Source organism: Bacillus rossius, chromosome 1 (assembly GCF_032445375.1).
Source record: "Bacillus rossius redtenbacheri isolate Brsri chromosome 1, Brsri_v3, whole genome shotgun sequence".
Classification (NCBI taxonomy): Eukaryota; Metazoa; Arthropoda; class Insecta; order Phasmatodea; family Bacillidae; genus Bacillus; species Bacillus rossius.
This window is the reverse complement of record NC_086330.1, coordinates 38,486,039-38,502,280: the sequence shown is the minus strand read 5'-3', so window position 1 is coordinate 38,502,280 and position 16,242 is coordinate 38,486,039. Positions and strand designations below refer to the sequence as shown.

Here is a 16,242-nt window from a genome sequence, read left to right as displayed (position 1 = left end):
ATAACATGAACAACAAAACAGAACAACAACAAACAGTAAACGTTCCTAATCACAAATACAAATCTACCCCTTGATCCTGTGGTACATTTTCCTTGCTGTTTTCATTTAGTATCGAAAGATGTAACAATGAATTATGTTCGTAAGTTGAATACAAAAGAAATTTACATAAGACCTGACATAATTTGTTTGTATTTTGATAGTTGAGTTTTTTTCTGGCCAGGGTTTTTCGATGTACTAAATTTTAAAAAAAAACTTTACTAGACAACAAATAGGTTATTCCACAATTATACAGAACACAGTGAGAAGAAACCTGAAGATATCTGAGGATTTTTACAAATGATCAGAGATTTATTGTACATTTTTCATGACTTTAAGGGGCCCGCCTCGTCAGGGGTGTATGAGGCGGAATGATAAGCTCGACGCTCGATGGTATTTCTAGCGTGGTATCGCCTCTAAGCTCAAGGCTCTGAACTGGCGCGCAGTCTTCTCGTCGTCACATGATAACTGTGAAATTTATGCGGTGACCGTATTTTTATATTACGGGGAAATTAAGATAAAGGTGTAATGCAAGTCCCTTAAGTGCTTTCAAGAATCTGTACCACTTGTTTTACACCTAAAAATTACTCTGAAAACATGCGTTTTAGCCATTTTAACTCTTCTAGAAATACAGTTTAAAAACATGATCCATAATTAAAAGTACTTTTCGGGCCTCAGTGAACTCTTAAATGCTTTTCATAAACATACCCCACTCGGATATCTTGAGTAGTTTTGAAATCGCGTTGTTTTTCCTGAAGCTCTGCACACCGTGTGTGTGACCAGGTAGGCGGGCCCCTTAATGGAGCCAATAGTTCAACTTTAAAACTGTTAGGAGACTGTGTAATAATTGATATCAAAATCTCAAAACTTTCGAGCTGCTATAGGCCACAAGGGCTTGTTACCTAAAAAAATAACGGGAACCCATAGCAAGATTGGTAACCTGTGTGTGTCATATATTATCATGTCCTAATCTGAGAAAGTTAACACCAAATTCTAAATGATGAAAAAATGGATATAAAATTAATATCTAACATTGCAGTTTTATCCATAAAAGTCATCACACCACGTGTTTTACTACTGTTAATGTTGTGAGTAGTCATTCGAAAATAAAGGAACAAAAAAAATGTTCTTACATTCATGGAATGTTTGTTGAGTAATTTTACTTACCATTTTTTTGTGTGCAAAAAATTTTTGTTCTTAAGTGGACACACACAATAAAAAAAATGCTCTTACAGAAAGGTTTTTTAAAGTTTTAAAATTTATGTGCAAATTTCAAATAATGTTCATTTAGTGTAAGTAAAGGCAGTACACTTCCTATAGTTTTTATTCTACTTTAATTTAATCTTAGTAGAGAACCATACATAACAAACACTAATAAACTTATGGTACAAAGTAGTCAAAAATTATGCATAGAAAAGATTATTAATTCAAAATGGGAATATTTGCTGCAAAAGTTAGAAAGAAAAAAAAAAAAAAAAAAACGTTAGGGAGTGGTAGTTAAGGTAGGTGAACAAATCTTCAATGGTTTTAATTATATGGTGCAAGAAGTTCACAGGTTTGTTCTGGTCCACTCAACTGCTCAAGATATATGCTTATTAACTTCTTTCTTTATCTTATAGCAGTGTACTGTTTACATATGAGTATCCTGCCCCAATACTAAAGCTCCTTCTCTGACATTACAATCTTTCTCTCATTATTTTTTTTGGTGAAATATGCACAGACATAGGTACAGAAACAGCCCCAAAATTCTGATGTTTCGTAATCTCACAGATATACTGCCAATTAGTGTGTTTGCCATTGGCCATAAGAAAAAGGAAGAGTCCAAACACACACAAACCCCTGTTTTCCAGGGTTCCAATCAGTTTGTTTGTGCCTGATACCAGGTGCAAATTCCAGTTCCATAAATGTCGCAAATGTGTTGTCATAGACAGTATTTCCAAATACCCAACAGTGTTTGTCAATGCTATCATTGTGTCGTCCAGATTATATGTTCATTCTCATCAGTGGATATTTAACACGCTTTTATTAGCTTCACATGTATGTATGTATGTATGTTTGTTAACGGAATCTTTGAACTCAATTTTTATCCACTTTGAAAGGTCAGATTAATTCGAAATTTTGCACACTTGTCAAGGACCAATTACAAAATAATAATTTAATAATTTTGTTCCATTTTCCTGATCAGGATCATCAGGATTAACGATTTCCTTCCGGAGAGGGTGCCTGAGAAACTGCTACCACATCCAAGGAAGACAGCAGGCATGCAAATTACCCACTCCCAGCACGGGGATGTAGCGACAAAAAATAATGTACCGACAAGAGGGTGACTAAAAATGTCATGTCGCTAGCGTCAACCTGAAGGGAACCAGGCACACCTATCCAACTGTTTCATTGTCCATTACTCGTGGGGAAAATAATGGGATGTGAAATGATTAACATAAAGATTAAGAAGAAAAAAACTACAACACTAATAAATTATAGTTTAAAAAACTAAAAAAAAAAAAAACACTTTTATAGTTAATTGAACTAAAAAGTAAAAACTAATTCTTAATATAAGAATAAAATGATTAACAAGAAAATTGTCATTGTGGAAAAGCGTGGGGTGCTCGATAAGAATTGTTATAATTTCTTACCAGTTCTATTCCGAAATGCAGAGTTAGTGTAAAAATGTAGTACAAAGCACCCCACGGTTTTACCACAATGACATTAATTTTCTCGTTAATCATTTTATTCTTATATAAGAATTATTTTTATTGTGTGTATTGTCATGTCATCTGGAGTGTTATTTTTCTGAATTAACTGTTCTTGTTGTCTCGTGAAAAGAATGTATGTTAAATGAAAAAGATAATTTTCTTACCTACTGTTGAGACTACTACTGTGATGTCAGCACAACATATTTAGGGGCAACATGTTTAAGGCGATTGGTGCACGGTAAAAAACGGTCACAGGCCCGAAAACAATGAATTTTGTATCATATGACCACTAAAGAGTCTAGATGCCTATGTGGGTGACCATTACTATGTAGGGAGGTCAGGAGCTTAGTTCCAGCTCGTCAGTGGCAAGATGGCCTTCATACGGGAAGGGTGTTGCTGATGGTCGCTCTGCGGCCTGCCATCTAGCGGTAACTAACAAAACCTCGAAATTGTATCTCGCTCTCCCTCTAACACACAGCCGATACGGTTCTATCGTGCGCGGAGGAGGGGAAGGTTTAGCAGGTTTCTCTTTCACTCATCCTTCGCCATGGGGAGGCGGAATGGATTATTTTTTTTTGTCCGTAACTGCGCACATGTGGCTGAGAGCTAACCTCTCCACTCCCGCACATCTTCTCACTCAACTCGCTTGTTCTCTCACACTATTTCAATAAATCTTTTCAAATCTTCAAGATCAATACTTTAAACCATTGCGCTTCCTACGGATTAATTATACTTCATGCACGTGCCCGAATTCAGCTGCAAAAAAATAAAATGGGTAGTCAATTTTTTTCTTCAAAAACCTTCCGAAACACTGTGTGTTAAAAAACATTCTGAAAGCGCATTTTTCTAGATAAATGGAAATTCTAAATCACCTACGCCACAAGACAACATTGTGCTTTAATATTATGTAAAGAAAACACCTATTAGTTTAATAGTTATGTAAAGGTGGTGTGATATGTTTTAGATGTCGCACCATCTTATCATCCATGTAGAAGAGTTACCCGAAAAGCTAACAAAACTATTGCCATGTAAATGGAAATATGGTTAAGGAAATATTTTTCAAATGTTTGTAAACAGTAAACAACATATAAAAAATCTTATAACTGTAAAATTAAAATACAAACAACCCTATAGCAAATTTAATTTCAATATGAAAAAATCTACAATAATGTTTACAAGAAACGAAATTGCAATAGCAATATAAAAATATCGCAATTTTGTTACATTGTTAACGTATATATTATTTTTAATAAAGGCAATAAAAATGACATACTCAATATTTGGAATACAATAAATACCTTAAGCCCTACATAATTGCTGCGATATTCACAATAAATGCTTTTCTTAAATATAGTAGTTAATAAACATCGTAAATAAATTATGAACATACATATTATGGTGAAGGAAAGTGGACACTATCACACTGAAAAATCTTAGAGGGTAGTTTTCCTCATCTTATTTCTTTCTTTGCGTTTTTGGTCTTGTTCGTTAAAATATTTCATGTTCAAATACTTGATACGCATATACGTTCTTGTCCTGACAAAACAGTATATAACTTCTTCTGGATATTTATTTTCAGTAGTTCCGCAAATAATTTTAGTCAGTGATTCAAAAATCCGCTCTTTTTTGCACAAATTGTTGCCATGAACATTATCAAAACACATTTCAGCGATCTTTATTAATTCAAAAAATTCATTAGTGGGACATTTTAAGTTACCCTTTTATTGTACATATATCCAGCTATCGTCCTCCGAATTGAAATCCGTTGTGCCAAGGTCGGGATATTTATTTCTGAAACGGTGAGCTATATAGCCAGAAACATATTTCAGCCCTTCAAGAGAAATTTAGTCACTTGAAAGGGGCCTGGCCTCTAAATCTAAGTCTATTTCTTCCATGTCAGCAAGATCTATTTCATTTAAAGGTGATTTCTCTTGAAATGTCTTTGTAAAATACATTTCCTTGCACAAAAGTAGTTCTGTACTTTCATTCTGATAAGCACTGCCCTGTTCCATTTCATTTGACAAAAAATCACTTACCAAACACATTTCGTCTGTCTTCTCATCCGTGTTTTTCCGTTCAGCAAAAACTGCTGCAGAATGTTTTCACAATATGTAGTTTATAATTCTGTATTTAAAGTCAATGGGCGACAGATGCGTATTTTGATGTCCCATACTTCTAATATATGGAGAAATAAAAACACTCTAACACATATTAGTTCAGTTTAACTGTTAACAAATATTTAGGTTAACAGGTCCTATACATATTTCCGAGTGTTTTACTGACTGAGTTATACTGGACATTAATTAAATTGATTGCTGATATTAATATTTTTAAACGAAATTTTGGATTTATCATTTTATGTGAACTCTAATGCGTTAAAAAGTGTAACGCAACACTACACACAGGTAGTGATGTCTAGTGCACTGCCCTATGCACATTAGTTAACAAAAAAAATTAAATAAAATATTAATTACTGATAAATAATACCTTGATGTCGTGATACAAGTAACACATGCTTATCTGATATTTATCTCAATTAGAATACGAAATAGGAAGACAAAATAATTAACTGATTTTAAGACTGATTTATTACTTACACACGAATAAACAAATAACACGTATCCCTCAATACAGTAATTCCATTTGACCAAAATATCACTCCGATTTATTTTAACTATCGTTGCCAGGTACATGGGCACGACTTCGCAAATGTCAATGTTTCACGTAGAGTTAAAAAATGGATTTACGGTTCGAAAAATTCACTAACTCATAAATTAAATCAATTGTCCGATAAAACATAACACCTATAGACTCAAGACCACTAAGATAGTTGTGCATTGTATGTTCATATGATCGTGCCATTAATAATACTGATATGCTAATTAATTTAGTAAATATAATATTTAATAGCGCCTGGTTTTAGTTTATCCCAGCAACATCAACAAAGTCATAATATCAATCGACAATGTTAAAAATTTCAGGGCGTCAGTACAGCGTTAGTGATAGAGTAATAACAAAATGGCCATACCTGGACTAATGATATCTTCTGACGTTAATAACGTTAAAATCGCGTATTCCCGTTCGCAACTTAACATACAATCAGCAGTCTGATGATAACCTTTTATACATACTATTATTACCGCACACGTAACATAACTTATGGTAGGCCCGCGTCAGGAACGTACTGATGCGGAGCTGCAAGCACCAAAACGGCCAAAACCAAGCTTCTTTTTAGTAGCGTAACTTTTACAACAATAGGCTCGAGGCACTTTTTGAAAGTTCCGCCGAAACCTCGGGCAATTTCTGGCCGTGAAAAACGTAATTCCAAAAGCCGCAATTACTTAATAATTACATAGAGAAATCCTAAACGTCTGTAACAATATCAGAAATATAGTTCAAAACCCAAAATAAATTAAACATATAAATTTAAATAACGTAGCACAGAATAATAAAACTGTAAACAAACACTTGAAGTATTAGGGTTTCAGTGTTCTGTGCAATGTAATATTACAATAGGACATTTTTAATTAGTGTGCCCGACATTCTGGCATCGCCAGCTAACATTTCCAATTTTTTTAAATTTCATATAACTGGAATAGCCTAGTGTTGATTTGATGTTCTAAATAAATTTTAATAAAAATAAAATCTATTTTTTGGTTAAATTTAGATATGTCATTCTAGTGTGCACATAGCATACCCTAACTAACCGGAATACACAATTGATGTTCTATGCTGTCAAAACATATTAATCTGGATGGTAAATTTTTTTTCATATGTGTAAACAACCACCACAAAGAATAATCACCTTGTCAATATTCAACTTCAAGTCAAAACATAACCGCTAAAAAGAATTTCGCTGTACGAATTTTTCTCTACAGAGACAATTTCCTTGCTTGAGCGAAGATAGACTCCACTATGAAGCGCGACCTTGACAGATCCTTCGTTTCTTCGGCCTCCTGTCTCGTCCTCCCTCTACACACCATTCTTCCCCCTCCCCTCCCGCAGGTTGCGGCCAGCCGGCCGGAGCTCTGCCGGACTACCTGGTTCCGACAAGCGCCGCCCCTCAGTGCCACGTCGCGGGGACATTCTTCCCGGCGGCGAGAGTTTTACACGCAGCACTAGAACTGTCACTCCAGAGGGCGTGTTTTGAGTCGGATCATATCAAAAACAAAAGGATATGAAAATATATACATAACTCAATAGTGTTCTGCCAATTATGTTTTCATTTTCATTTAAATTTATTCTTTAAATCGCTCCTGAAGTAGTCCAGCAGTGATCAATGGAAATTGTCAATATTAAACTGTAATTTTGAAGATGAAATTTTTTTTTCTTACTTTTATAGGTGCGGAAACCTATTCGTACACTCGTTTCTTGAACTATACTTAAGTTTAACATAATTATGTGTTTTCTAAATAATTCTGGCTTGGAATACAAATAAATGCATTTAAAATGACATAACTTCGTAAAAAAAAGTTTATTAAAAATATCTTAGGTATATTATGTCTTAAAAAGAAGCATCAAAAATAAATATGTACAGTTAAATTAGTTTTGTCGTAATATTTTCCATGCACCAATCGCCTTAATGATTAGAAAGTGTTTGTAATTCCATCATATTACGAGTGCTGTGGTACTGAAATGACGAAATTCGCCAAAGTAATATGAATTAGCTCGTTTGATGCCTCTGCTGAAATTATACATTGTAATTAGTACTCTTTGATTTGTGTTCACACCTTTCCCTAATCTCTGCATCACTTCTTTGGTATGCGAGCAATCTATGCACAGGCATGACCATCCAGATGGAGAGAACTTTAGCCTTTTTTTATTTTCAGTCTTCGACACAAAACTCACTTCTACGTCAGTGCCCTCTTTTATTTTGAGGTAGCAAGCTATGCAAGATTGATTTTTGATCATGCTTTTCCTCTTGAATGTCTAAAATTTCTTTAATACAGCATAGTAAAAGTTTTCAAACCTTTTTATGATTTTTCAATATGTACTGTATTTTGTTTTACTTGTGTTCTGAGGTCTCCTTTCTGGGCTTTGACCTGAGCTTGGTTTGACTGGCAAAGCCACATTATGTTTTTATCCTAGTGGCAATAGTTTTCCTAGTCATTTGTGTATTTTTAACTGAATTTCACTGTAGGCAAATTCTTAAGGGTTATTACCTTAAGTTCCTGTGTTGAGCATTGCTTTAGTGCACTATTATATATTTAATGTTGCTTGGTACATGATGGAAGATAGGATTCTAACTGCAGCTTTCATATGCTTTTGTAGCACTGATGCAATGGTACTTCACTGCTGCACTGTATTGACATGCCTTATTTCTATTTTTTATTTTTTACTGAAGTTATGATTAACTGCAAAGATGCAAGGCTATTTGCTGGATTTGCCAATAATTCTCACAATGATTTGAAAAGCAGTCACTGTGACTGTTAGCCCACACAGCATATCATAAAAATAAATAAAAGTAATTTAAGGTGCCAAGTTCATGTCAATATGTATATTATAATTTTTAGTTCTTTTTTTTTCTTTTTGTAGTATACTTTGATATACGTCATCCCTCCCTCAATAGATTGTGCTTGAAATTAAATAGGTCCTAAATTTAATTTGTTTTAAAATTCAAGTTTGTATCCATAGATGATCTCTCCATTAATTGCTGTGGATACAAAATTATTACTCAATCTTACAGGGGTTGATTTTATACTTATGAATTTTTTTGACGTGATAACGTCTTATAAATCGATGAACGCCAGCTGCACGCATGAAAAAGCATGACTCATTGTCACGTTCCGCCTGAGCCGAGCGTGCAAGTGAGAGCGCGGAACAAGCGATAGAGAGGCACAATCGGCCTAAGCGTTCGGCTTGTCACGCATCTATCCCTCTTCCACTCCATCGGCCGATGTGTCAGAGTAGAAGAGAGACGCGGCAGCACACAACCTACACGTGAACTGTTTTGTCAACTGTTTATAAAGTGAAGTGAAAAGTTAATGTGGTTTGTATGCAATTTTTCATCAATGTTTTCTTATGATGTTATAACGTAAAATTATCGTCCGTAAACTGACTTTACAGACAACTTCCCCCCCCCCCCCCTTTTTTTTTTTTTTTTAAAGAAATGTTAAAAGTAGATTAGCATTTTTCAAACATTTACATTATTTAAAAAGCTATGCAAATTTGTTAGCAGTTTTTGTTTGTGTGTGTACTCTGGGACAAAAATAATTAAGAATTACTTAGTCATTTTAAATTGCGTGTTCCCATTAGTGATTTTTTTTCTTGATATTTTAAACACGTCATGTCGTGCCTGAATGCACCATTGTGATTTCCACATTATTGTAGGTTAACAATTCATCTATAGACAAGAATTCTAACATCACCTATATGATGTGCCTTATATGCTTTAGGAATAGCCAAGATATAAATATGGCCAAACATGAAACATAAAATAAAAAATAAGATTCAACAAGTAAATTTACTAGTAAAATTTTATTCAGGCTCTAGATTTTTGATATTTTTTGCATTTAATGTACTCTAACTTTGTTAAATTTTTTTAGTTAAATCAAAGATACAAATAGTGAAAATAAATATTTTTGAAAGCTGCTGACATGGAAAGTAGAAAGTCCTATCCGCAGTGAACTTTTGAGGTCACAAAATAATTTTTACACTGTGCAACTATAAATAAAACAAATTTTTACTTCACAAGAAGTTTATTTTTATTTTGTACATCCAAACTGTTTATAAACTGACATAAAAATATATATAAAAAAAATTTCAAAATTAAAATTTAAGAGACAAAAAAAATTAATTATTTAGTAAATAAAAGTATCAAAAACTATTTAAGACAATTCATATCAAAATAATTAAATAATACTTTGTGAATTTTATATAGTAACTGCTTATATAGCTACAAACAAAATATAATTTTACGTTGCTCTGAAAATGCATTAATTTCCAAGTAATTAGTACAATCTCAACCCTGCTATAAATAAACTTTAAAAGTGATTATAGTGCTTAGTTGGTAACAAAACAAACAAAAGAAATAATAAAAATACTGTTCACAATTGTTAAAAATAAAAAAAATCAGATATGAATTATTAAAAAACACCAATTTCACAAAACATTCATTACAACACAATTCCTATTTAACTCTGAAGAGGCTGGATAACTGTTAAATACAGGTGGATGTACTAATTCAGCTGTGTATTAAAACTAAGTATCCATAAAATAAAGGCTCCATTATGAAAATAAAAAATTCCACACTACTGAAAACAAATCTACAAAATGTTTACACATGGTAACATGTAACGGAAATTACGACTATTATATTGTCTCGTCGGTGGTAGATAAACTATATCTTGTAGTAGGCTTGAAATACAGCAGAAAAATTTTGGTACACATGCTTTGTGCCTTACCATAATCTACGATTCACCTCAGGAAATTCAAAGGTACAAACAATTATATTGCAAATCGTTACTTTAATAGCTAATACACAATGTTCAATTATGAGCCTTCCTAACAAAAACTGCCAAAATAATGAAATAACTTTACACATTGTAAAGTTGCAGTTATTTTTTAAATGGCTAACAGCATTCAAATAAATAAATATGCCACCAATATAATAACTACGTAGTTACATGCAGTGATAAAGACTATAGACAAAAAAAAATTGCCGATAAAATCATGGGATTGAAAAACATAACTGCATTCAAAGGGTATTATTTTCATGTATTTTATTTTATTTTCTCTAGCAAAATGAATCAATGATTGTTTTTCATATTCAGAATCATTCATTTGAATGATAGTAAAGTATGTTGAACACATTAGGTGTAAGAGACACACATGTAGGTATATGTGTGCGCACACAGACATGTATAAACACACATTTATTATTTCTTTGCCTTAACTCTCCTAGCTATACACAATTAATTACCTTATAGTATTTTTACCCATAAGAAAAGTGTAGTTTTTGTAAACCTATAATATAGATGTTTATTCTGGTTTTCCATTCTATATGCTTGATTCCACAGACCTTGCATAAATGGGTAAAAAATAAAGTGATTAACAAAGAGTTTAAGTCTAAGTTTCCAGAATGCATTGCTTCAACACAGCCGAAAATGTAATGTGGGAAATTGGACAACTCTTGTGCTGTGTTATTGCATCATTTATAGAATTCAAATTATATACTTATTAAGCTTATCTTCTATAGTATTTCTTGTATAGGTCAGTCTGGTTTATATTGTGTGCCAGATTCTTCTAGTCTGAGTCACAAGAGAGGGGCATGCAACTGTCAATTCCTGAACTACACATGATTAAGTTGGTCGAGAAAGCCAAATAAGTATCACCATACAATGTAATGAACAACATGAAACAATGAATAACCAAAATTCAAATAGCCAGTGTCCTCCAACAATTGTGTGACCAACAGCCAATCTGGAAATTCCATCCGTTGGTCATAAGTTTCAGACGGACGGACATAATTTTATCTATGGTTGGTTGCACCCAGTCAACTGATAACAGAAAACAAGTCGTGGCATTTTTGTTCACTTTTTTTGCATAATAACATCGCGGCTGTCAAAACTCGCATCCAAACAATTATAGTGATTCTGAATTTTTCCAAGGAATTTCTAATACAATATGAATGGGAACACAGTATAAATAGTAAAAACTATAATGCTAAATCTCTGACACAGAAAACTTGGATTGTTGGCTGCACTAATTGTAAAATGATTTGACAAAAGTGCAATGGATGGACAAATACGACGGATTGCCTTCATTTCAGCTTACGGGGATAAAGCGTTTTCTTTTAGCTGACTCGCAGATATCGAGGGCATCATACCAAAAGGGCGTATCAACACTTTTTGCAATATTGAGAATATTATTGTGTATATGTGGCACGCAAAATAACTATAAACATTTTGATGATAGTTACAAGGATGTTTTTGATTGGCAGTGGTCATAGAATTGAGCCACAATTCTATTAATCCTCTTTTTAATTTTTTTTTTGTTCTAGTGGATTCATGCTGGGTCCATAAAATGTTAAATTAATAATCACTCTAACATAATTTTTTTAAATAACCATCATAGTTAAAGGCAGATATACTTAACAATAACTTCAAACAGTATGTGGTGCCATATTTCAACCAATCTTCTCGAAACAGCTAATTTGTTAGGCCAAAAATGATTAATTATTATTCATTCATATGTTCACTTAAATGTAAAAATTTTTGAGTGAAGGATATTTTTGGTCACAGTAACAAAAATCTGCATACAGGTTTGGTGATACAATTTATTTAATTCATTTGGTGCAGGGCATATGATGAAAAGTAATGGCATGAGCCAGCCAAATATTTTGGGAAATTCTGATATTTTACTTACCAACTTCATTAATGATGTAAAATATGTAATTTTATCAAGAGGTTTAAGATAAATGACAGCAATAATGACAGTACACGTTTCCCCCCCATTACATTTGATTATGCATTAGAAAACTAATACTAACATAACTACAGAGTCTTAAATGCTTTGCGAAGACTACTTTAGTTATAGGATGTTAATTTTTAATCTGAACCTTTAAATGCTATAAAATATTTAATGCAAATTATTTTTGTAATTATAATACAGTTTTTTTTATACTTATGTTACTTGTGTGTGGCCAGACAATCCACTTATGGGCTGAGGGTTATGTACTATGTTACTATGTACAATGATAGCAATACATAATAAGTATGTAGCTGCACTTAAAGTGGACAATCAGAAAATGCTGAACAAGAAGAGCTGTCATTTTAATACTTACAAGCTTACTTATCAGATTTTCTGATCATGAATTATGCAAAACACTTGTAATTAGTGGTGGAGGGGGGGAGGCAGGGACCTATCTTTCAAATGGGAACTAATGAATAATACTATTAACCACTTAATTCTAGAAAAAATGTTATATATATTTTTTTTTTTACAAGATCATTATTAACTAAAATAAAACCCCATTCCCTTAAATTACTGATATAACACTGCTTTTCTAAACTATTCCCCCAAACCAGAATAAAATACCTCGTTTAAAGTATTTAAATTCCTCTACAGTTTCACTGAAAAATGAATTAATTTTTCTACTTATTAAGTTGGTTTTAAAAATAAATTATGCAGCTCAGATTTTCAGCAGATTGTATAATAATTCCCAAGTAATGGCTTATACAAAATAGTAAAATACAGTTAAAACCTAAATTCCTTACATTAGAGAGAAAGAGAGAGAGAGAGAGAGAAAGAGAGAGAGAGAGAGAAAGAGAAAGAGAGAGAGAAAGAGAAAGAGAGAGAGAAAGAGAAAGAGAGAGAGAGAGAGAGAGAGCAGAGACTCAGAAACGCTAAATTTATACACAACTTGCACATTATTTTCCAAACTTAAGGTTAACGTTACCACAATTTAAATTTGTTTAGGAACTAAAGTGAGGCACTTTCAGACACCTCATCTGACTGCTTTCACAGTACAAGAACCTACCTTCACAAAAAAAAAAAAAAAAATTATCCCTCCAAACTTTTTAAGAGCAAAAAAAAAAAAATACTCTCAGTGCTTCACAAACACGTATAACATAGTTTATCTCTTGCACAATTCTCACACAACAATGAAAATTAAATAAGTGGGGAAAAAAAACAGTTATACTAATAAAAATCAAATAAATAAAATATTTCAAGTTTACAGATACACTGATGCAAGATCCTACAAATAAAAATATTTATTATCAATACTAACAATGAATTAAATTTAAAAAAATTATAACCTGTGTAAAATATATTAAGATAACTATTGAACACAAGTACACAAAAAATACTTCAACTTATATCACAGAGTTGTTTAAAAAAAAATAATACTACAAACCCCCACACCTCACAACAGATAAATGTGTTCAAAATATGAATGTAAAGTGTAGTTGTAAGCCACATACTGGTTTCATTACTTGAAGTTTAGTTAGCTTACCCCTCGTGTTCAGTTAAGATACATTAGTCCTGTTTTTAAACAAGATGCAGACACAGTTGAAATGTTGCAACATTTTCTATTAACAGCACACTGAGGAGAATGCTCCAAAACAACAGGGGATACCTTATCTGCTAATAGTTTCCGAGCTAGAATTTGTGCTAGTGTGACGGCTGTTTGCCAAGTGGTGTACGTTGCCATGCAAAATATCCTTGATGCGATGAACTATCAGGTCAATTGCCACTGCAACGCAAACAAAAGTTGCCTGTTATAAGTTGACAAGGAACACACAAGTGAAGAACATTAAAAACTCAATAGAATAAACTGAGAAAACAGACAAGAAGAATGGTGCCCACAAATGCTGGAAAATACTTTGAAATTATATTACAGTAGAGGGAAAAAGAAACAATCTTACAGAAGAAAATTTTTAGGAAAAGGTTCCAATTCCAGCTTTCTGAATTTATCACACATCTATTGCGTACTCTTGAGCAAGTCTAGGTTACATGCAAATACAAAACTTAAGAAAGTATAGTCACAAAAACAAAATATTTGGCTTTCACTGCATTCCCCGATACCCTGGGCACACACTGGTGAAACAAAACACTCAGATCACATAAACAAATGCTAAAAGACAACAGAAAGAAAGTTGCCCTCTATACAAAGAATACATGTTGGGAACAAGTCTAACTCTGTATCGGTAGAAGACAAAATTCCAGTTCAACAATGTGCATTCAAATATTTACACACACACACACACACCACCCAACAAAATAAATTAATCACAACTATTAGCTACACTGCAAAATGTATGAGGATTATCTAGTATGTATCCACAATATCAAAATTGCCTAAAACCCAGTGCATTTTTTGAAGTGTAAAGCACAGTACACAATGTTCTTATCCAATTTGTCAAAGCTCATTACAATACCACTGCATGTAGCTGATACATACATACAAAATAACATGCATTAAAAATTCAGTTTTTAATGTAGGCTTGTATTCTAAGTGTCACAACTTGATCTGATATCTCTAATCTTATGCATTCGCTAAAAATAAGTGTACCATTCCACATGCCAAAAAGTTAACCCTCGAGTGAGCAAGTAACCTCAGAAAGCATTAGGTCTGGGCGAACACTAGATTTTCGATGTGAAGCAAATGTCAAAACAATTGTTTAAAATATTTGTGAAGACAAATTGAATTGCAAATATTGTTCTTGGCGAAGCTCTATTACACTTATTTTATAAAATACAGGATTGAGTAGAAAATAATTGTTAAATGTTTACAAAGTTTGAACTCATTAAGTGATTAACCAATTGGGCCCTATATATAACATCATTCAATAAAATTTCAAAATAACCATGCATAATATTAATATTGAACATTCATAAAAGCAAACGGAGCACCTTCTTTTGAGTTTTTAAGTAACCAACTTTATTAGAGCAAAACATATACAACACAAAAAAATTACTTAATATTTTCATGAGAAAATTTTAGGCTTTCAATGTTCTAAAGCTTTACAACAAATGTGAAGCTTCATATCAAATGGAAAGCTTTAATCATAACTGAACTTTCAAATAAAACAAATAGCAAATTTCCTGACAAAGTCAAACCTTTACACAGGCCTATAAAACATGATTACAGCATGTTGTATGTACGAGGAGTGTTTTTTAGTAAGTACCGTTTTGAAAAAAAAAAGTTGATTTTTCGAAACATTACTTTAACATGCAAGTTAGTACCTTAGGGGTCATCCATTAATCACGTGATGTTTTTTTAGCAAATTTTTAACCCCCCCTCCCCCCTAGTGATTTGTGGTGAGGTTTCAGACAACCCCCCCCCCCTCCCCACCAATAAATCACGTGTATTTTTTGGTGCAAAATATTTTTAAAAATTTCGGAATATTATCTTTAAATATAGGTATAATCTAATTTAATTCTGGAAAATTAAGCACAGTGATAAAAATGTCCAGACACACATTTAGGTTGCAGGTTTATTCTCACTGGCATAAAAATAATAAAGGAAAGGCTTATATGTGATTTACGCATGTATTCGGCGCCAAAATCACAGTCTTACTAGCGACTGGCAAGCCGAGCCGGGTGGTTCATGTTGCGACGGGCGGGGATATTGTTGCCTGGCTACGGCGAGTCAAGGTCACACATCGCTTTTCGGTTTTGTAGAAATCGGGCAAAAAAAAAAAAAATACACGTGATATCTCTCTACACCCCCCCTCCCCCCTTGTGATATTTCGTGATTTTTCCCGACCCCCTCCCCCCCTCCCCCTTTCGAGCCTCAAGTGATTAATGGACGATCCCTTAATCTACTTTTCTACATAATTTCCACCAATATTAAGGCACTTATTGTATTGTAAAACCAGCTTTTGAATTCCATCCTTATAGAAGTTTGTAGCTTGATTTCACAACTGAACAATTAATAATGAACATTCGTGCGGTCTTCATTACTAGCTCTAACCCAATTTCCCTTCTGCAACATTTCATCGGACATCATGTTTTCTCCACACACTTCACTGATCTGATGATGAATTTCAGCCGTTTTCATGCTTTT

The 16,242-nt window shown here is 33.1% G+C and overlaps 1 protein-coding gene across 2 annotated transcripts in view; it reads right to left on the bottom strand.

The window, feature by feature from the left end:
* LOC134534983 (uridine-cytidine kinase) overlaps positions 1–16,242 on the bottom strand; it is a 52,943-nt gene that overhangs the window by 2,721 nt on the left and 33,980 nt on the right. Inside the window, exon 7 of one of the 2 annotated variants that reach the window (XM_063373791.1) lies at positions 11,707–13,926. The exons of the other annotated variant lie outside the window; for it this stretch is intronic. Coding sequence (XP_063229861.1) covers positions 13,811–13,926 — 116 coding nt within the window. The 3' untranslated portion in view covers positions 11,707–13,810. Of the gene's footprint in view, positions 1–11,706; positions 13,927–16,242 lie in introns of those variants that run through there. 2 annotated transcript variants of the gene reach the window in all.